The 22,803-nt window shown below is 38.5% G+C and overlaps 1 protein-coding gene across 2 annotated transcripts in view; it reads left to right on the top strand.

Moving 5' to 3' along the window:
- The window catches only part of BRWD1 (bromodomain and WD repeat domain containing 1), a 44,673-nt gene that overhangs the window by 5,037 nt on the left and 16,833 nt on the right, over positions 1–22,803 (top strand). Inside the window, exons 6-28 of one of the 2 annotated variants that reach the window (XM_041487799.1) lie at positions 519–617; positions 817–977; positions 1,187–1,408; positions 2,765–2,865; positions 3,463–3,533; positions 4,588–4,688; positions 5,302–5,342; positions 6,068–6,166; positions 7,923–8,073; positions 8,511–8,645; positions 9,534–9,662; positions 10,839–11,064; positions 11,395–11,580; positions 12,503–12,686; positions 14,047–14,137; positions 15,088–15,228; positions 16,654–16,739; positions 17,632–17,827; positions 18,998–19,114; positions 19,213–19,320; positions 19,655–19,779; positions 19,878–19,960; positions 20,314–20,425. In XM_041487799.1, coding sequence (XP_041343733.1) covers positions 519–617; positions 817–977; positions 1,187–1,408; positions 2,765–2,865; positions 3,463–3,533; positions 4,588–4,688; positions 5,302–5,342; positions 6,068–6,166; positions 7,923–8,073; positions 8,511–8,645; positions 9,534–9,662; positions 10,839–11,064; positions 11,395–11,580; positions 12,503–12,686; positions 14,047–14,137; positions 15,088–15,228; positions 16,654–16,739; positions 17,632–17,827; positions 18,998–19,114; positions 19,213–19,320; positions 19,655–19,779; positions 19,878–19,960; positions 20,314–20,425 — 2,965 coding nt within the window. Of the gene's footprint in view, positions 1–518; positions 618–816; positions 978–1,186; positions 1,409–2,764; positions 2,866–3,462; positions 3,534–4,587; positions 4,689–5,301; positions 5,343–6,067; positions 6,167–7,922; positions 8,074–8,510; positions 8,646–9,533; positions 9,663–10,838; positions 11,065–11,394; positions 11,581–12,502; positions 12,687–14,046; positions 14,138–15,087; positions 15,229–16,653; positions 16,740–17,631; positions 17,828–18,997; positions 19,115–19,212; positions 19,321–19,654; positions 19,780–19,877; positions 19,961–20,313; positions 20,426–22,803 lie in introns of those variants that run through there. The other variant, XM_041487800.1, reaches the window with a different exon arrangement.

The raw sequence follows: 22,803 nt of genomic DNA, 5'->3' as shown, positions 1-22,803 counted from the left end.
AGGAGTTTTTCCTAACATCCCATCTAAACCTCTCCTCCTTCAGCTTGAGGCAATTCCCCCTTGTCCTTTCACTCCAAGCCTTTGTGAAAAATTCCTCTCCAGCTTTCTTGTAAATCCCCTTTAGTTTCTGAAAGGTTCTTGAGATCATCTCATTAAATAACTTCATATTATTTACTATTCATTGCATTCCTGTATAGGTATTCAGGAAAATGTTAAAAATTGGTTGGAATTTTAGTTTAGTGTATGTGAACTGCAGGGGTACTATCATTCAGGAGTGCTATCAAAGTTTGGTTGTTGGTTGTGTTGTTTTTTTTCTCCTTCTGTTACTATTAAATGTATTTTTCTCTTTAACTTTTCATTGTTTATGAGAGGTTTTGGGGCAGTTGGTGCCTGGTTTTTTGGTGGGTTCAGTCCTGTGTTTGAGACCAGACTGGATGGGCTCTTTGCTGTGTGTTGGAACTGCAGCTTGCTTGGCATTTTTAGAAAGTATTTATGATGAACTTCAACTGTTTTTGCAGATTGCAGGAACACTGTTTGGAAGGGCTCTGCATTTGCTGCTCTGCATCGAGGCAGACCCCCTGAAATGCCTGTGAACTATGGCACCCCTCCAAACCTTGGTAAGCTCCTCTCCCCACTGCTGCTGAGCACATCTAAAATACTGGTTTTGCACACAGAAAAATTGCAGATACCACAAAACCTGAGTTTATGAAATCTGAAAGTAATTTCTAGTAGCCTTTTAATATTAATGGCAATTGAATAAACCCAAGTTTTAGAACAGACATGTTTGAAACATGGTGTGATTCCTCTGTGTTCCAGTGGAAGTGCATCGAGCAAAACAATTAACTGGTTATGCCAAGTTCAGCACTTCATTCCCAGCAAGTATGTACCAGCATGTCAAGATGCACAGGAGGATCCTTGGCCATCTCTCTTCTGTGTATTGTGTTGCATTTGACAGGACTGGACACAGAATATTTACTGTAAGTTGATGAAAATATATCCAACTCTGAATATAGTTTTAGTGATGCAAGGAAAAGAGCTTGGAAATGGGTGTTGTGCTGAAACTTCTGGAGATAAATACCAGTGCTGGTAAAATGCAATTCCCTCACTCTGCGTAAGTGGGACATTTTGCTGTAATTAAAGGTCAGAAGCATGTCAGAAGTTGTCCTTAATGAATATTTCTCTTTAGGGCTCAGATGATTGTCTGGTGAAGATCTGGTCCACCCACAATGGCAGATTATTTGCCACTTTACGAGGACATTCAGCAGAGATCTCTGACATGGCTGTGAACTATGAGAACACCATGATTGCAGCTGGGAGCTGTGACAAGATGATCAGGGTGTGGTGTCTGAGGACTTGTGCACCAGTTGCTGTCCTCCATGGGCACACAGGGTCCATTACCTCATTGCAGGTATGGGGCTTTTGAAGTGTTCTTGCATATTAAAAACTGAAATTATTTCTCTGTGGCTGCTTATGGGAGTAGTGAAATCTGAATGTATAAATATTCATGTCAAAACTAAGTCAAATCACAGGATAAACCTGCTTAATAACAAGTAAATTCCTTGTCTCTGGAATTCCTAAGTATTTAGCTGAAGATAATGACAGGAATTCTTTTTCGCTTGAAGATCACTGTATGTAGTACTTGAGTTGTTGGACAAAAGGGAATTTCTGGGAACTGTCCTGTCCTCTTGTCTCTTACTGGAGACATGATTTGCTGTTCTGTGTCAATGTGTTCTGATCCAGTATATTATTCCTGCAACTTTTGGGATGTGGGTATTTGTTTTAATCTCAAAGATAGGAGTCACTTCAGAAGGGCAAAGATCTAACGTGTGTATTTAAATTTGAAGGTGGTTTGATACATGATGTGCTCTTGGTGGTCCTTTGGATTCAGTCTGGTTTTAAATTCCTTAATTAACACAGAAATTAGCAGTTCATTATCAATGTTTGGGGTGTTTTCCAGTGAGACCAACAGCTTGTCTTGAGGGGTGAAGAGTGGCTTGTGGAGCTCAGTACAAACAAATAATTTCGATTTTTTCTCAAAAATGCTGCCTCAGAGAGTAATCTTCATACCTGCACTTCCCGTGGCATTCATTGCATTTTTTAGTTTGGTTTTTTAATGTCTAAATACTTGTGGTGCTTCTTTTATTGCAGTGTGTGGATTTTTTAATTTAAGATTTCTTAGTAATACCATAATTGTACTATGTACAATTTTTATGAGTTTCCAGTGCTAGTAATTGATGAACAGTTCAAATAAGTTTGTCTGTAAAGTTTTCTTAAGGGTAGCTCTGTGCATAGCAACAAATCCAATTCTTAAAGAATTATTTCTGAGGAATTTCCATGAAATTCCTGTAAAATATGTATGATGCTAAGTTACACATTCAAACTATCTCATATCTCATGCTCTGCTTAATTATTTTAAAACTACACCTGCCTATTCAAACTTCCCTTTTTTGAGTCTGCTGTGCTCATTATTTTATTCACTGACAGGATTTTCAGTGAATGGTTGTGGTCAGTGAAAACATTCAACCCAAACCACTGAGGGAACTGGATTTTTTTAACACAGTAATTGAAACAGAGACCACAAACTTACCTTAAATTAGGGGAGGTATTCTTTGTAAACACTAAAAATGAGTTACCAACAATGCTCCAGCAGTTTGAGGTGAAAAATCCAAAATAAATCAACCTTTTACATTAACTTTTTGCAAAGTTCATGAACAATTCTTAAATCTGTGTTTCTGTGTGTGTGATTTTGCTTCCCTCTCTGCAGTTCAGTCCCATGGTGAAAGGCTCCCTGCGATACATGGTCTCCACTGGGGCAGATGGAACTGTTTGCTTTTGGCAGTGGGATACAGATTCCATGAAATTCAAGTATGTGAATGGTTTGCTGGTTAACCTTTGTGCCATTCTGGGCTTGAGTAAAATGAGTCAGGTGGTTTTTTACTCCCCTAGTTTTTTGTGGTTATAAAAATACTGTGCAAATCATGTATTCAATAGTTATTTTGAAGCAGCATCACCAACTATATCCTTGACAAATTAATGTTCTTCCATTGACTTGGGAGATTAGTTGGGAAATACATTAATTTCTTCCTTCACTGAAAGTACAAAAGTAAGACAGCAGGACTGGCTGGAAATGTAAATATGTTGGAAAATTTAATAAAGCTTGGTGGTGGTGTTGATTTTCCAACAATCCTGTAGTTTTAGGATGTTTCTTGCAAAACTTGCATGCAGGATATGTTCAGGATAGTTTGAAGTGTTCAGTATGTGATTACTCTTTGTTTGTACCCAAAAAATTAATTACTACCAAAAAGAGCTCTAGGGTGATCAGTGTGTCTGGTGTTGTGCCACATCATGGTAGTTGGTATAAAATGATCCATGTTTAAAGAAACATCCCTTTTTGCTTTGAAATGTTGCTAAAAGCCAAATTTAGGGTGGTGTGGCCTATTTCAAACATCTTTTCTTTTTAAGCACCAAGCCAGTGAAGTTCACAGAGAAGCCCAGGCCAGGGGTTCAGATGCTTTGTTCTTCCTTCAGTGTGGGTAAGTCAGATGGAGTTCAGCCTTGTGATTTCTTCTTTCCTCTCTTGTAATACTTGATTGTGACAGCTTTAAAATGGAGAAAACCTGCAGGTGTGAGTAAATAATTGCACAGATGTGCACTGTTAGCTGTGACATAATGAAATCACGGGGTTTCCCTTAGCTGACAGTGAAAGACTGTTGAAGACATTGGTGGTAAAAGCCACTTAATGTCTGTTTGCTTCTATCCATCTTTAGTGGAGTTTTTATTTTTGTTTAATTCCCTTATTATGTCAAGGATTGGTAAAATGGGTTCTCTGACATCCCACAGTCACCAGCAGTGGAAGTGGGTGCTGCCAGCAGGAGCTCCTGACCCAGTGCCAGGGATGCTCACAAAGATCTTCCTCCTAAGGATGCAGAAATGGATCTTTAATGTGCTTCTCTCCTGCCTTGTAGTTTCCTTTCACTCAGTTCATGTGAATTTCACAAATAAAAAGCAAGTCCAAGTGTAGCTTGTAAACATTGTCAGGACAGACCCCTGGCTTGTGTTGGGAGGGTGTTTTTGACATTTTGCTTGTTTGGATTTTTTTTTTTTTTTGACAGCACTTAGAGGCAGATCTTGGAATTTCTGCCACCTCAGCTAAACACTGGTGTGCTTACACTGTGTATTTCACTTGACTGGTTTACTCACATTTCAACCTAATTTTGATGCAGTTCACTGGCACAAATGAAGCACAGACTACAGTGAGAGTCATGTACATAATTCTGATTATCTAGAGCCATATTCCCCACCATTGAAGGCTTCTTTGTGCAGTTGAATGTTGAAAGTTCCACTATTGCCCTAAAGATATATTTTAAAATCTTTGAACAGCAGTTTATTTTTACTATGGCTGACAACACTTTCTGGGGCAAGAAAGGGATTTCCTTCCACATGTGTGTCAGTGGAAGAGCATAAAAAATGTGCCATTCTCCAAATAGTTGTGGGTTTTTTTTTTTATTTAAACCAGGCCTCTGAGAAATGGAGGTGACCTGTTTTAGTTTCTTCCACAGCAGGTTAATTATTGCTTGATTTTTACAGGTGGGATGTTTTTAGCAACTGGCAGCACTGACCACGTCATCAGGATGTATTTTTTTGGCTCTGAAACACCTGAGAAAATAGCTGAATTGGAAAGTCATGCTGTAAGTAATTAGTTAATTAGTTCATTTGAAGCAGCATTGAAGTCACAAGATGATTTTATGAGTAGGTTTTTAGCAATGCTCTTAATTAATTTTCTTTTCATTAATGTTTCCTTTGCTACAAAATCTGACTTTATTTTTGTTGCATTGATAAGGCTTGATCAATACTTATTTATGTAGGGGGAGACTTTTCCTCTCTAAAACAAAGTGTGGTATCTGATTTTCTGCAGTTTTTGTTGTGATAGGAGTGAAGAATTGTTTATTTTTTTAAGGAAAGTGTAATTAGGAGTAGGAACAACAGATTCCTCACCACTGTAGTTGGCTGATGGCATTGGAAATATATTTAGATATGATTCAGTTGTCAACCAGGTTATTTAATCTGTTAATCCTTCATGTTTCATTCAGGCAGGTTTTAAAAGCTGCATTTTAGATACATTAATAGTTAGTGAATTCTGGGCAGTGTTTGGACTTGATTTGCCATGCAGTTAAAACTCTCAAAAATAACACAACATTTTATTTTTTCATTATTTCAGATTTTACTAAACTCAGAATTGTCAAAAAACATATTTCCTGTTTAAAAAATAAAATTTCTAACAGACTCTAATTTTTCTTACAGGACAAAGTTGACAGCATTCAGTTTTCTAATGGTGGGGACAGGTATGTTGAAAAATGCTGAAATATGGCCAAAAAACAAATAATTTTGGAATTAAGAAACTATTACTGGATGTTCCCAGTAAAGAAAAATCTCCTTATTTAGAGCTCAGAAGGGAAATTTTGGACTGATGGAGGAGGATAATTAGGCTTCAGCTCTTCCAGCTTTCTGTTGATCTGTGTTAGGTGATACTTTTTGCCTGGCTGGAGTTTTATTTACCTGGAGGAATTTTACCACTTTTCCATGTACCCAGTGTATTTGTGGCCTCATAAATCTCCTTCTCCTCTTCCTTTCCTTTCAATTTCACTGAGTATTGTATAGGAAGTAGGAAAAACACAGTGAAAATAGTCAAAAATAAATTAAAACCTTTTGATCTGATTTGTTCTTGCCTCTACTTCAGCATCTGAAACTCTGCAATTCCTTAAAATACATTAAAATCCTGTACTGAGGAGGAGTTGAGGATGAATTTGTGAATTGAGTTAAACTTTGGAACTTGCTTCTCTGTTCTTCATATTTTGACAACTTCATTCAGTTTTCCACTTCAGAAAAACTCTTTCCTGCTTTTCTGGAAAGAAAGTTAATGGGAAGAATTCTCTTGAACACAAATTGAAGATTTTACTTCTATCAGTCTTTCGCTGCAAAATCTATGCTGTGGCGGTGTCTAACTCTAAACATACTTTAAAGCAGATTTTTTGGAGGATAAATGAATTAATTTTTCAAACTTGCTCAGGTTCATAAGTGGCAGCAGAGATGGAACAGCTCGGATCTGGCGCTTCGAGCAAGCAGAGTGGAGGAGCATTTTGTTGGATATGTCTGATCGACTGCTGGGGTAGGTGAAGTGTTCATTTCATGGTGTCCTTTGTGTAAATTCAGAAAGATTGAAAAACTCAATTATTCAAATGTGAGAGTGAGAGAAGCATTCTGGTCATGTTCTGTGGTCTTGGGAGGGGTGAATTCAGTGTTCTGGTGATGTAATAATTGCTGAGTTTGAGTGTGTGCCTTCATAAATCCCTAAGTGTTCAGAAAGCCCTCACATGTGCTCTGTACCAAGTTAATTTTATTTCCTCTTTTCAGGGAAAAAAATTAACAGAAAGACTCTACCTTCTCTCTCTGGGTTTTAGTCTGACACCTGGTGTGTCACAGCAGAAATATTTTTAGATTAGTAAAAGTAAAGTAGGTGGTGACCTATTTGCAGGAGAGGTTATGACATGGAATAAGTGGCTTTCCTCAAGGACTGATCTTGCTGACTATTCCCATTTTCTGCTTTTAAAAAAGTGAATTAATGAAATGCTGGTGGCACCCAGTCTGAATAATGTTATTAGAGATAAAAATCAGGATCTTACATGGTGTTGGGCAAACCTGAAGGGGGAGTGATTTACAGGAGTACAGAAGCTCAGTAAGCTTCCACAGACACTGAACAGAAATTCATTTGTAGGTGATTAAATGAGATTTTAATTAAATGGTTTGTAAGTGATTAAATAAAAAGCCAAACTTTGGGTACACCATTTGATTGGAGGGTGATTTCAAGCTTTTCTTGTGATGAAAAATACCATAAAAGAAACCTGATTTTACAAAGGAGGAATTATTAATATTTGAGATTTCACTGTGGCTGTGTAGTTGAGAGTCTTTGGAAGTGGAATAAAGATCATCCCATGTGAAGGTGTTCCAAGGAAAACTTATTCCTTGGATTGACTGGAAAAAGGCTGAGGGATAAGGCTGAGGGACAGTGTTACAGAATCCTATAAGTCTGTTTTAGGGAGAGAATAAGGAAATAGATTGAGGTTAAAACAAAATGTTATCTTTACTGTGTTTCTGTTGGGACTCGTTAACCATTTGATTGGAGGGTGATTTCAAGCTTTTCTTGTGATGAAAAATACCATAAAAGAAACCTGATTTTACAAAGGAGGAATTATTAATATTAAGAGATTTCACTGTGGCTGTGTAGTTGAGAGTCTTTGGAAGTGGAATAAAGATCATCCCATGTGAAGGTGTTCCAAGGAAAACTTATTCCTTGGATTGACTGGAAAAAGGCTGAGGGACAGTGCTACAGAATCCTGTAAGTCTGTTTTAGGGAGAGAATAAGGAAATAGATTGAGGTTAAAACAAAATGTTATCTTTACTGTGTTTCTGTTGGGACTTGTTAAAAAATGCTTAGCTAATGTAGAGATGGGCTTGGGAATCAGTTAGTTGGAAAAGCTGACTGTGCTTAGCTAATGTAGAGATGGGCTTGGGATCTAACTGTAAATCAGTTAGTTGGAAAAGCAGACTATAAAAAGTCCAAAAATTTCCAGGATTTATGTTAGGACTCTAATTGTAGAGGAGCCAAGATTGCATGAAAAAGGAAAGCCTTTTTGCCTTGCATCTCAAATGGGAAAGAGATTATCACGCATTTTAAAATTTAAAAATCCAGATTTGCTTTAAATGAAGAATCTTGTGGAGAAAAGTTTCAACCGGAATTTAATTCTTCACTTCCTTTCTGCTGTCTGATTATTAACGCAGGAAAACAGATTACTGTATTTTGATATAGAAACGGGCTAATTAAAATACAAAATACATCTCTAACCTGTTTGACTTTTTTCAAATAGTGACACTTGTGCAGAAGAAGACAAATTCATGAAGCCTAAAGTAACCATGATAGCTTGGAACCAAAATGACAACTATGTTGTTACGGCTGTCAATAATCACCTGCTCAAAGTTTGGAATTCCACTACAGGGCAGTTGCTCCATGACTTGGTGGTATGGGATTTTCCTTGCTGAAGATTTTCTTGGAATTGCAGTGACATGTGCATGCTGAATTTATAATTAGAGCTGATTAGTCCTGAAAGCTCTGTATGGATGGTACAGCAAGTGGAGTGTTCCTTGGAATTCTTTTAACCAGAATTTGCTGCTTCCTTCAGCTTTGGACTTGCCCCGTCAATAAAAGAACGAATGAATGTGGAATAAATAAAATTATTGTGTAGTAACTCACCCATTCACCATCCTTTAGCAAAAGCTTCATATTTCTACAGCTCTTGCTTGAATCTAGAAAAATTTTGCCTTTGGAATGTTCAAGTCTTTGTGGCTGCCTGGGGTTTAATTTTCCAGAGAGCACAGCACAGGCTGAGCTCTGTTGTGAATATCCTGCTGATGTGCATTTCCCTTGTTTCCCTGAGATGTGCAATTTTCCATTGCAGGGCCATGCAGATGAAGTGTTTGTCTTGGAGACCCATCCCTTTGATTGCAGGATAATGCTGTCTGCAGGCCACGATGGCAACATCTTCATCTGGGACATCACCAAAGGCACCAAAACAAAGCATTATTTTAACATGGTAAGAGCTTCTTTAAACACCATTTGTTCTCAGCACACGGCAGTGTGTTCACTACCAGCTTAAGGAGCTGCCACCAACACTCAAACCCTTGCACCTTTAGGGAAAAAATCCCCAACCAAACGGAAAAACCTTAACCGGCAAAATTTATTAATTCATTTAATTTCCTTAGAGCTTTTTACCTTAGAATTTACTGATTCTTGCAGATTTTCCACTCTTTGTTACTGAAGATGATTGTGCACTTTGTTCATATTAATTGTTTTCCTCAGCTGAGGGGAGGTGCCATCTAAAAGGCTTTGTTTTAGGCCATTGTTTCAAGACACTTGTGGACAGATACTTGTATTTTCCACAGGATTAAAAATTACAATCTTAATATCCATTGGCACAGTGCTTGAGGGCTCCATTTGACATCTCATTGTTCATACTTTAAATTAGGTTATTTTCTCTGAGACTTAGGTTCTGATCTAATGTTCATATAAATTTTTCATCCTTTTTCCCTGGTTGGTCAACAGCAAAGAGCTTTTATTTTATTTTTAAGTTCTTAAATTCTCTGGAGTTGTCTAGAAAGTTGTTTAACAAAAGCAATCTGTATTAGCTCCAGTTTATTTCAAGCAGTGTGCTGATAGCTAAAAAGCCTCAGAAAAAAACATGTTTATTTCTTTATTCACTGAACAGTAACTTTTCATACCTTCTAGTGCATCTTTAGAATTGGTTCAGGATTTAAATTCAAGTGGAAAAGAAATACACTGAAGTAACAAAATTATTTGTGCCTTAATGGAGGTGTTTAGGGAAATACATGATGGCTTTTGGTAGCGTAATTAATTTTGGATGCTTATGGTTTGCTCTGAAAAAATTGTCAAATAATCTTGAAATTTTTTTCCTTCAACCCAGATTGAAGGCCAGGGACATGGAGCTGTTTTTGACTGTAAATTTTCATCAGATGGGCAGCATTTTGCATGCACAGATTCTCATGGACATCTGCTGATATTTGGCTTTGGCTGTAGCAGGCCTTATGAAAAGGTAAGTTCAGCTTTTTATCAGACCTCTTTATGGAGTTTATAACTAAAATGACATTATTATATTCATTTAAAAGTTCACATGTAACAAATAGTTTGTGTGCTTAGAGGATCTAAATATAATGGATTCCTTGATGTCTGTAAATTGTCTTGTTTATATGATCCTGGCACAGCAGAAAAAAACCCAAAGTCTTAATATTCCCATGGGAGTAGCTCCTAAGAATGTTCCTGGAACACATTTTCATCTTGGAGACAGCTAAATCACCTTTGTTGTTCAACCTCAAAAATGCTTCTGTTTCTAATTTCTGCTGGTTTATCTTGCAGTTCTTTAGGCCTTTCCTCACACAAGCCCAAATTCACTGTAGTTGATTAAATTAAGCAAAAGTAAATTATTGATCCAACAATTTATTCTATCCTAAATTTTTGAATTTAGCAGCCTGCTTCCTTTTTGTTTTGATAAATAGACATTTCTTCTTTTCTTCACTTCCCCCAACCCCTTTTTTTTTCTTTTTGGGTTGCATTGCTAGTTCCATGTGTGTAATTTTAAAGAATTATTTTTTTCCTTGCTCTACATTCTCAGGTGAAATTGAAACTTGTTTCCTTCATCTTTGCCATCACTGCTGGAAGCAAACATTCTGTGATCTAATAGTTATGTAACCATTTCCCTTCAGCCTCATGGACTTCCAGCTGTAGAAAAAAACTTCAGGTGGATGTAGATTAAGAATGAAATCATGATTAGGAAAACTTTTAATTTGAGCTGGTGTTGAGCTTTAGCCAAAGGTTTCCTTGCAAGGAAGCTTTGGGGCCACTCATGGCGTGTTGGACTTGGGGATCCTTGTGGGCCCCTTCCAACTCTGAATATTCTGTGATTCTAATGATTGTAGGGGGAAATGCAGAATGAGGGATAAATATTTTAACTGTAAAACAATACTTTTACATCAAGTTACCTCAGCTTTTTGTTTTCTGAAGGAATTTCGTTGCCAGCAAAACCATGATCAAAAGTTGCAGTACTGCAAAACCCATCCAGGTTAACTTAAGTTACACGTAAATATTCTTTCTAATTGGGAACTTGCCCTTCCTTTTACTTTTAATAAATTTTAGGGACTTTAGTGCTTGTTCCTTGTTCTGTAACATATTCTTTTTTCTAAATTGCTAACATAAAAATAAAATTTCCTTTTAGATCCCTGATCAGATGTTCTTCCACACTGACTATCGGCCGCTGATCCGAGACTCCAACAACTACGTGCTGGATGAGCAGACCCAGCAGGCCCCTCACCTCATGCCCCCTCCCTTCTTAGTGGATGTGGATGGAAACCCTCATCCAACAAAATATCAAAGATTGGTGCCAGGAAGAGAGAATTGTGCAGATGAACATCTGATTCCTCAGCTTGGATATGTAGCAACAAGTAAGAATATCACTAAAGCTCTACATCCAGAAGTAGGTTATTCACTAGTTCCTAAGGGGACATCAGCAATTTAAAAACACCTTTTTTTTTTTTTTTTCACTTAATCTTTTGTGTTTATGTTCAGTAAAAATGCTGGAAGGTCCTACAGTGAATACAATTTAAGCAAGCAAAAAAAAAAAATCAGTTTTTCAAATGGGTGTTGCAGTTCTTCAGTTCTTTTCTGTGGGCAGTGACGTTCACAAACCATTTCATTGTACATTCCATAAATGTCTTACTTGGAATAAATAACTGGAATAACTTAATTGATTTGATCTCTTTTACACTTGCAAGGTGATGGAGAAGTTGTTGAGCAGGTGATTGGCCAGCAGACAGTTGACCAGGATGAGCCAGGCTTGGAGCCCAGCATTCTGGATGGGATGATCAGACAGCTACAGCTGGAACAGGATCAGAGAACTGGAGCTGATCAAGAATCTGCTCCAAGTGGCCCCCAAAACGGGGAGGGAACACCCAGGAGAGGTTAGAACTGCTGATAAATTGTTCAGTAATTGCTCTGTCTTCATTTTTATTGTACTGTGTGAAATACTGAAACAGGTTTTAACTTCAGTGTAATTTTGGGGACTGAGATTCCTTATACACTGTGATACCTGGTTATTTTTATTCACTAAAACACTGCTGCTCCTGTGATTAAATTACAAAGCCTTTCACTTTAAAAGGAAAAGGTCACTTATAACATGCAAAATGTGTGCCAATATAAGTTATTTTTGCATTCCTTACTTTTTGCAAGGTAAGGTGCCATTATTCAAACTGGTTTCCCCTGTCCCTTCTTTACAGATTTAAACAAGCTACTTTCCTAAGCTGTGTCTTTGTAGTTTTAATTATGTAAATATATAGATGAAAAAATACATATTTTCTTACATAATCATATATTTATTATATGTGCTCAGTTCTAGGAAAGTTGCTTTTTAGAGCCTCACTGACCTTAGAGCTGTCTGAAATAGTTCAGAAGAATCTTTCTGTCACACCACAATTCCTTTCACTGGGAAGTGTTTGGAAGACCCACTGGAATGTGGCACTCAGTGTTTTGATCTATTTGACAAGGTGGTCATTGGTCACATGCTGGATCTTGGAGGCCTTTTTCAGCCTGAATGACTCTGTGATTCTGATTCTGTGAAAATAGTAGTAGAAATAACAATTTTAAAAGTTCTTTGTGTAATCTCTCTGTGTTTTCTACAAGACACATAATCCTCCAGAACTGATGCCTTGTGTGAAAAATAGAAATGCTCAAACCTGAGGCATCACTGAAGGCTACGAGTCATATACTTAGAGATCAAAATACATTAATTATTCTTGGTTTTGGTTTTTTTTTTTTTTAATCTTTTAGCAAGAATCTTCCAGTTCCCTGCAGCATGGCAAAACCATTTTGATCTGTGTGTTTCAGCTTTCAGAAGGCCGAGTTTGGACATCCAGTCCCCGCCCAACATCGGGCTGCGGCGCAGCGGGCAGGTGGAGGGCGTGCGGCAGATGCACCAGAACGCCCCGCGCAGCCAGATGGCCACCGAGAGGGACCTGCAGGCCTGGAGGAGAAGAGTGGTGGTGCCAGAGATCCCCCCCAGCTTGCTCAGGTCTGTCTGCAGCCTGCAGGTGATGCCTGGAGAGGCTGCCTAGAGCAGGGCCTAGGCAGAGTGCAAGAGCCTGGCAGTGCAAGAGCCTGGCAGAGGGTTACGTCCGTGATGAATGATGGTTGCTAGTTTTTGGGCACATACAAGTTTGGTCTATTTATTTTATATCTGAGATTAATTGTCCAATCACAGCTTCAGGTAATGAAGTCATATCCCCCTACCTTACTTCTCCCCCCAGTTCACTTTTGTTTATACTTTTGTTCAACCCCCAACTGCTCTCGAGTAGTGCAAGAGCCTGGCAGAGGCTATGTCCACTATGGATGATGGTCACAAGTTTTTTGGGCAGATATAAGTTTGGTCTATTTGCATATCATAGGTTAATTGTCTAATTACAGCTTCAGGTAATGAAGTCATATCCCCCTAGTTTGCTTCTCCCCCCAGTTTACTTTTGTTTATACTTTTCAGGGCCTGAGGCAGCTGTTGTGACCTTGGTTTCCAGGCCCAGAAGGATTGTTTAGTCTGACCAAAATGTGAAGAGAACTAACTAGCATTCTATAGAGTTCAGAGCTATGCACTAATGCAGTACAGAATCTGAAAGATACAAAAGCTCCAACTTAAGGCATCACAGGCAGCACCAGGCACAGCACGGCAGCTTGGTTTGTCTAAATTGAGTGCTGTTACACCAAAGATAGAATGGGTGCTGTTGGAATAGTTCAGTGTTGCAGGCAGATGTGCTGAAAACTCATATAATTGTAAGGTTCATTCAATGAGAAGAGAGGGAAGTGGTCCAGTTGAATGATTCTCCCCTATTTCAAGTCATCTCCAGGCCAGCTAGGTCAGCTAGATTCTTGCTTTCTCTGAAATAAAAGATACAGGTTGAATTCATTTCCATGGAAGAGTTGGGTGAGATTGTGCTCTCTGTGAGACACTTGGAGGTGATGAGTTATAACCCCTTGAAATGCTAAACCAGTTGCTTTCAAAAGTACTATCAGTATTAATCTGTGAAAAGGAGAATTAGTAGCTAAACATCTCAGTTTAAAGCCACAGCCATAGGTGCTACCACATCTCTGAGGCTTTTAAGAAGCATTCCTACTGTTGGGAGGTGGAGTCATTGCAAATGGAAAAATGTGAACTAAAAATTAGGTTGAAAACATCGATTACATTTTGATGTTTGGAAGGAAGACTTTCTTAGCATCCATGTTTTTTACTCTTACCTGGAAATGATAGGATGGTTTAGAGTTAATTGAGCAACAATAACATCTGAAATTAAAAATGGAATGGAATTGGGTGTGAGAGAGATCCCTTAAAGAGACCAGAATTGTCAAAACAGATGTAGAATTAGATTTTCATTGATTTCTTGTAGGAAACAGGAAGAATATCGGAGTGCAAAAGGGGAAGAAGAGAGAGATCTTTATGCAACAGAGAATAAAAAGTCATTTGAGTCACTGGAAAAGGTACGTGGCAGCTTCTGGAAAAGCGAGCACTCTGTGCCCAAGGACAAGTGGTGGTGTAGAAAATGAAAGCAGAGGTTTCTGGTATGATCTTCCAAGGACCCTGATGATTCAGCTCCCAGTTATTGCAGGGCAAGGCTTGATTTATTTTTATGGATAGCTGGAATTCTTTTTGCTTTCAGCCTTGCCTGCTTCTATGTGAAGTATTTGGGAGTAATTTTTAAAGGCAGGATGGCTTTCAGGCCCTTCTGGCTTGACTGCAGTTACACAGTTATTGCAAGTCCTGCTAAAGCACTGAGAGCATTCAAGGTCCTGTACTTGAGGAATCACAGGTGATGTTGCTGTTCCTTGTCCTTTTACTTCAGATAACAATGTTTTGTGTGTGGGGAGACTTCTTCAGACTTCTCTCCTTTCGAGTGCTTTTTTCATCACCTGTTTTGTGGGAGGGACTGGCGAGAAGGAAACATTGGTTATTGTGCTGGTTTTATAAGCTTGTTGCCTGATTTGCTGTTTCTTAGAGTACAAAACAATTTGACACAAGAATTCTACTGCACAATCCACTTTACTGAGGGGAGCTGGGTGTTGAAACAAGGTGATCTTTAAGGTCCCTTCCAACCCAAAGTATTCTCTGCTTTTATAATTGCACATTGTAGGCAGTTATGTCTTGATTCTGTAAATACATTTATCAAGTGATGTGAATGAAGCCGTCTCAGTAGTTTATAACAAAAAAGAACAATTTCTTAGAACAACTAATAAGTCTTAAATTTGTAACAGCAAATTTTAAACTTTGGGCTTATATGAAAGTTATTTCTTGTGAAAGGGAGTTTCAACTTCATCATGCTGTTTCAATTTTTGCATTCAGCAGGGCTTTTAGCTACCCTTTCCCCGTCATAAAAATTTGTTAGATAAATATTTTTATTTAACTCTTGTTCTTTCCCTGCTTTATAAATTAGAGTGACTCTGAGTCTTCATTAATCCAATCGAAGCGTCGACTGCACAGACGGAAATATTCCAACTACAGAACACGGAATAACATTGAGCAGCTGGAGTCTTCTGAGGAGGAGAGGGACAACTGCTTTGGCTTGATAGAGAAGGTGAGTTCTCCTCTGAGTTGGTATTTTGAACTTGAGTAGCTCAATAAATGAAATTTCATGTAGATGTGCCTTTTCTCTGTTACACAAGCAAACAAAAAAAACCCTACCCCTTCTTTTTCCAGGGAAAGTATTTCTGTAAGCATCATCATTGTTGGCACTTCCCAAACCTGTTGTGTTTCTTTAATAAAGACAGTATTTCATTTCAGTTTATAAATGGCTCAGCTGGTTTTGCTGAGAATATTCTAAACCAAATCCACAGCCCATGTCAAAAATCTGGTGGACAGTTAGTTGGCTTCAGGTGACATTTAGAGTTTAGATGTGGTTTAATGTTTTTCTATGGAAATTTTGAAGGTTCTTGCTAATGTTCTTCCACAGGGTCTGTTCCTCTGGCCGGGGATGACACAGGACTTTGTGGGTAGCAGGAGCTTTTTGTTTGTGTCTGATGTGTTATCAGACTGTAAATAGGTGATAGGACTGCCCTTGTCTTGCCTTGCCCACAAGGAAACAATTTTAAACTGGGAAAAACAGAAGTGGAAGGAGCAGAGAAGCTCAGACTTGTTGGAGAAGTCACTTTGTTAAGCAAGAACAGTGAACAAAAGGGAGCATGTTCAGGAGATTAGGATATTTTGCCAGCAAGATGAGGAATGGTATTCCTTGGAAATTGACTCTGCTTGCCTCTTATTAGAGAATTTCCATGTGGCTAAAAACAGTAAATCACTTAAATTGAATGTAAAGTTCAGTGAGTGTTGCACTTTGATGTTGTAGTGTATCATCTGCACAGTGTATGAGCAGGTTTTAGTGACAGGACTCTCAGCTTTGTTACTCTGAAAATGGCAATCAGTTGGTCTAATTCAAACACTTGAAGCTACAATTGAGGTCTCACAGGGTTTTCTATTATTTTTTTGCTTGACAAAATACAACTTGACACATGAGTCATGCATCATACTGACTCAGTTATGAAAAACACATTTAAAACATTCTATTAATGCAAATAGTTGATGGGCAACAATCAGGAAATTAGTAAAGTCATAATGTATTTTGGTGTATCTGTACTGCTTAGTGTTGCATTTAAATACATGCATGAGTACTCTATAATTAGTACTTGGTCAATCATTTGATACTAAAAGGAGGGGGGGGAAAACCCTCAACTTGCATAACTAATGAAAAAAAGTCAAAACAGTGACAGAACATCCCCTTGTGGTCTGTGGAGAGAAGATGTGATTGTTTTTCTTGATCTGTTCCTTTTGTAATGTACCTTCTTCCCTGTCAGATTTTATTATGCCTTTTACGTGGCCTGATTACTTTCATTTCCATTTTAACAACTTTTTACCAAACTTCCTTAAATTTGATAATATGGACAACATGTTTTTAAGTTTCAGACCCTTAAAATATGGGTTTGGCTTGAGTTTGTATTTTTAAATTTAGGAAGCTGAAGAAAGTGAGGGTTCTGGTTCATCTGATGAAGAGGAAGAGTGGAGAAGTGACAAGAAAAGCAACAGTAATAGTTCTAGGTAAAGTGAAGAAACATATCCCATAATGAGTTTTACTTGAATTTTGACAAATTAAGAGCTGTATGAAAGCTCTCTTGTGCTTCAGATGTGATCATATAATAATAATAATCATAATCATATAAGGTAGAATTCATATGCTTCACTGACACATTATATTGTTACTTACTGTTCCATTTCACCAAAACATTTCAGTTTTTTTAATGTAACTCTACGTCCCTTTGCTTTTTTTGCTGTATGGCACAGAGAGGTAGGAGTCTGGAATATTTCTATAGTGTGTTTTGGTCTGGTTTTGGAGGGTTGAAAGGTTTAATTTTGGAAATTTTTTTCCTAATTTCATTTGGGGAATTTTTTTTTCCTTGCTCATAAAAAATTTTTGAAAGATCTGATTTTTAAAACTTTCTGATTTTATGTAGAACTGTTATAGAGAAGTTTTTAATCACTTCCTTGTGTCTATTTTAGATACTCTTTTAGAATTCTGTAGTACTAGAAATAAAAAATGTTCAGAGAGAATGATGGTACTCCGAGATCCACTCAGAGCGGATGTGTAGCTGAGATTTGGATAAGCGTAAAAAATCTAAGCAGCATTTGGTTTGTGTGTTCCTTAGGGAGGGCTCCTCATTAGTCCAGAATTCCATTGCACATATTTCTTGAATAAAATCACTGATTTTAGAATTCACCAGACTTTAGTTGTTTAAAGAAATATGCTTTGAATTACTGGATTCTCCCAAAAATTGATGTTAAGCTTTGAGTGCATTAATGGTTACAAGAGGGCAAAGTCATTTTTGAAGTTCCTTTCAACAACACTTGCTGCCTGGTATTTTCCTGAGGGAGCTGAGTGTTCTGAGGCAGTGAGAGCTGGGTTGTGTTTGTGTTTCCCTGCCTGTGTGGACAGTGACTCCTCGAGCAGATATTCCGACTGGATCGCGGACGCCGGGATCAACCTGCAGCCGCCGGTGCGCACCTCGCGCAGGAAAGCGCTGCGCTACTGCAGCACCTCGGAGGACGAGGTGTCAGCTGAGAAATCCTCCCCTCCCAAGAGGAGAAGGAGGAAGAGGAGGAAAAAACCCAAACCAAAAAAGCAGGAGGAGGTACAATTTTCAGTTTTTTTCTACATAATGTTCAATTAATTTCCCTCTTAGGGTCTTCGTTAGAAGCTGCTAAAGTAATTGTTACTGCATCAGCCAAGGGTCTTTCTGTCAGCACACACAGGGAACATGGAATTGGTTTGAGACCATTCCCAGTGTGAGGGATCTGCTGATTTGTAGGGAAGAATCTGCATTCCAAGTGAAGGTGCTTTCATTTTCCCAATGAAAAGGGTTCTCAAGGTTGATGGTGTTAAAGGAGAAATGTGTTTAATAAATATCAGTACAGAGTATCACAGCCTTTTCCCAAGGGATAGAACATGGGGGGAGGCTTTAAACTGAAGGAGGGCAGGGTTGGATTAGATTAGGGAGGAATTACTGACTCTGAGGGTGGTGTGGCATTGGGACATGTTGTCCACATGTTGCCCTAGCCCTGGAAGTGTCCAAGGGCAGCTTGGACAGGGCTTGGAGGAGCCTGGGATAGTGGAAGGAGTCCATGCTTGTGGCAGGGCATGGAACAAGATGATCTTTGAGGTCTCTTCCAACCCAAACCATTCTGTGACTCTGTAACTTGTTTAAACTGTCTAGTTTTTTACCTGATTTAATGCATAGGGGATGCAGTCACTGCATTGGTGGTAGCAATGTTTATACTTAGGTTGAATATTTAATTTTTTTATAAGTGACAATAATAACTGTATTTTAAGCTACTGATTTTTTTATATTAATTTAAATAACTACCTTAAGTTACAATAACTACTGTTAGTTGTTTTCTCTCATAAAGGAACAAACAAATTCTTTTTTTTAAGCCTGGGATAGTTTTGATACATTTGGTCTGTTTTTCACTCTGTCTTTTCATTTCCTTCTTTGTAGAATCAAACAGTTTTTTGCAGCTTGAATAATTTTTAATTAGTCAATTTTTAATTGACTGTCATATAAATTATAAAACTTTCTGCTAAGACCTGCATAATAATGACTTGCTCACTCAAATCTCCAGATAGGAAAGGAATGTTTAGTGTTGGAATTACAAATACAGTTAGAACTCAAGCAAAGCTTTGGAGGAATTCTGTTGATACTGTTTGGAAATGCTTTAGATTAGTCCTTCACAATTTAAGCTGTTGTCTGCCTAATCCAAATGGAATGATTTGTTTAGAATTCATTATGTCTGATTTTGTGAAGGCTGATGCTGCAGCACAACCACTGAACTTGGAGCTGTCCTATGACTGGCACCCTCCAGTTTGGATCACAGACACAGCTCTCCGAAGGTCCCCGTTTGTCCCTCAGATGGGGGACGAGGTAGGAACAAGGATTAAAATCTTCCAATGCTTGTGATTATTATGATTGCTAAATACAGGAAAACATTCACTGTTTGGGCTGTTTGGGGTGTTTTTCAGGTGATATATTTCCGACAAGGGCACGAAGCTTACATTGAAGCAGTGAGAAGAAATAACATTTATGAGCTGAATCCACACAAGGAGCCTTGGAGAAAAGTGGTGCTTAGGGTAGGTCTGCACTGGAGGTTCTGTGGGTTTCTGACAGAGTCTGACTGAAGAGTTTTATGGTTCTGTTTGCAAAACAGAGATTTGTGAGGTTACTAATGTTTTCTTATGGGGAAAGTGTGTGCAATTATCAGATTGTCTTCAGAATTTTCTGTGGGAAGCCAAATGAAAGACATGTGTTAAAATCTTTAGGCTGACAGACTGCCTTCCATTGAAATCTCAAATCTCATTTCAGTATTTTGCATGTGGGTACAGGTGGTTAATTAATGTTAAACTAACAGTTCTGTGCATGGTCCCTAAGACAAAACTTGCTGAAGCTGTTTGTTGTTACCTGTAGGATCAGGAATTGGTGAAAATTGTTGGAATTAGATACGAAGTTGGTCCTCCCACATTGTGCTGCCTCAAGCTTGCCTTTATAGATCACGCCACTGGGAAACACACAGACAAATCATTTTCCATCAGGTGTGTGCAGTTTTAGTTTCCTGAAAAGTGTTTAAGAATATGTTTCTCTTTGTCCTAAAGCCTTGAGGCACACGTGAGTGATGATTTTCTTTATCCAGATACCACGACATGCCAGATGTTATCGACTTCCTTATCTTACGTCAGTTCTACGACGAAGCCCGGCAGAGGAACTGGCAGGCCTGTAAGTGTTTGCTGAGTGTTGGACTGAACAGTTTAGAAATTACAAATGTGTCCTTAGCTAATTGCTGCATGTGCTGTTTGTAGGGTCACAGGGTTCTCTGGTAGGCAAGAGTCAGAAATTTGAACCTTGGAGGGACTGCAGTAGATGTAAATCCAGGCACTAAAATACATACCCAGACTGTTCTGTTCCCTTTTTTTATTTTAAAGCTAAATAGCAGACTTACATGTCAGTGAGTCTAGGACTTTAATTATGAAAAGAAATCAACTAGTACATTTAACAAAAGTTTTTCTGATTGCCTGTGGCAGCCACAGAGTTAAATCCTTCTCTCAGCAGAATGTGTGTGTTTGCTGCAGCCGACAGGTTCCGCTCCATTATTGACGATGCCTGGTGGTTTGGGACAGTGCTGGGTCAGGAACCTTATCAGCCTCAGTATCCAGACAGTCACTTCCAGTGTTACAGTGTCAAGTGAGTACACAAAGATTTGATTTCCAATGTTATTAGATTGCCTTTGCTCTCACACAACTGCCTCATTGCTATGAGGATGTATAAATTGTTCACTTCAATTATTTTACTCCTGGTATTGTCACTTTTTAATGGTTTTAAGTTGCTGCTGTAGCACAGTGTGAATATGTAACAGCTTGTGGCAGCTTGTTAATGAGTAGTAATATGGTAAAAGCAGTTGTTAACCTCTTCACATTTCCTGTACTGAGTAATTCTGGGTCCTTTCCATAAAACAAGCAATGCAGTTTTCTGTGAATATTAATTATTTGTCTGCACTGATAGTTGGCTTTGGGGATGCTGAATCTCCTCTGTGGCTGCTGACATCAAGGTCCTTATGCCTCAAGTCCTCACACTTTGTCTTTCACATTGTGCATCCTTTTTCCTGTCATTACTTTGAATGGTAAACAAAGATATCTCTGGACCTCAGTGTTCAGACTCAGGATATTGACCTTGTCCTGCCCTGTCCTGTCTGGAATAGAATCAGAATAGTTTGGGTTGGAAGGAACCTTAAAGATGGTCTTGTTCCAACCTCTTGCCATGAGCAGGGACACCTTCTGCTGTCCCAGGTTACTCAGAGCTCCAAACAACCTGGCCTTGGACACTTCCAGGGATGAGGTAGCCACAACTTCTTTGGGCAGCTTGTGTCAGGGCCTCACCACCCTCGGAGTCAAGAATTCCTTTGCAGTATCTAATCTAACCCTTCCCTCCTACAGCTTAAAGCCATTCCCCCTTGTCCTTCACTCCATTGTGAAGGTTCTCCCTCCAGCCTTCTTGTCACCTCCTTCAGGCACTGAAAAGATAATTCTGGCATTTTGTTTGGTTTGGTTTCTCCCAGCAAGGGAGGACTGTAAGGAGAATAAACAGTGAATATTCAATATTCCTATTGCCATCATGCCCAGAGATAATTCTCATGTCTTGTACAATACATTTAATAGTCACAGTTTCATTTTGGAGGACTTCTTAATTGCTTTTTCACTCAAAGGCTTTGAAGCTGTTGCTCACTATAAAGAAGGGAAATTTTATAGCTCATGGACAATCCACTGACACTGCTGTGTTACATGTTTTGGTTCCTTGTCTCATCTGCTTATCTTCTCTCTCAATGATTTTCCTTGGTGGAAGGTTGAAGTAACTCCCAGACTGAAATTTTTGCCTGTTACCTTCCCTTCCATATTCCATCCATTCCATGTGTTTTGTTGTGTACCACAGATGTTCCTAAGGAGCACGTTCAGGTGGGCTTTGGATTTTTCTTGGCCAGTTCCAAATCAAGTTTCCAGTTACGAACAAAAGCCTGGTGCCAATTTCCTGAGCCCCTTTCTCCTGTAAGACCTAAAAGATATTTCAATATTTTAATGCATCAGCCTTTAACAGAAAAGTCTAGAGCTGCTTTGGAAGGAAGGAATGCTATGTTCCTTAAGATCCTATTCCAAAAGGACTTTATTCTTCCTGGCCTCACAAAAAGCTCTTCTAGAGCAGAATCCTAAGATAGGTGTATGAAAATACCTGGAGTGTTTGGCACAGCTATATTTAGGTTTTGTGGCTTGCTCTTTTTGTCACACTCACTTCAGTTTATTAGTGTTACTGTTGTATGGAAAATAAATGAATTGAAGATAATTTTCAATTTTTTTTTGTTATTTTATTGGCAAGACAATAATATGTGTTTGTGTAGGAGCAGCTTGATTTATTCTGAAGCTGCATTACCTGGATAAGTGAAGTTAAGCAGAACTAAGTGGGGCTGAAGCTGCACTAAGTTCTTGATGAAGTCTTACATGCAAAATGATGAATTAATATATCCATTTGTGAATATCAGCAGCTTGTGAAGAATTGTACAATAACTGGGGAGGAGAACTGAACAGATCAACCTTTAGGACTCTTAGTTCATAAAAATCAAACAGCCTGAATGATCCAAGTTTTCCAAGGCATTGGGAAGTCCAAAACAATGGAGAACTGCTCTTGCCTGAGCAGGGCAAAGTAATCTGAGCATGATTATTTCAATTTCCAGCTGGTTTGAAATAAATACACAGGAGGCATTAGATCAAATATCTGAGTTTATTAATGCATCAGAAGTAGATGTAGGAATTTGGAGAACTCTGACAGGAAACTGCTGGCAAAGCTGCAAAGCTCTGCAGGGAAATTGGTGAACTGCAGTCTGATCTGTTGGTTTCTGGTATATGTTTGTAATAAAAAATAAAAATGGGAATGTAAGCATTAACCCAGCTGCAGGAAAGATCCAGCACTCCATCTGTACAGGGTACTGCTGCCTGTCTGCATCAGTGAGGTGTGAAGCTGATCCTGTCAGACATTTCTTACCTTGCAAATAGCAAAATTCATTGGTATTTTATGTA

The sequence above is a fragment of the Pyrgilauda ruficollis genome, unplaced genomic scaffold (genome assembly GCF_017590135.1).
Source record: "Pyrgilauda ruficollis isolate IOZ18807 unplaced genomic scaffold, ASM1759013v1 scaffold84, whole genome shotgun sequence".
NCBI classification, from domain to species: Eukaryota; Metazoa; Chordata; class Aves; order Passeriformes; family Passeridae; genus Pyrgilauda; species Pyrgilauda ruficollis.
Note: the sequence above shows the minus strand (reverse complement) of the source record. Positions and strands in the feature narration are given on the sequence as shown.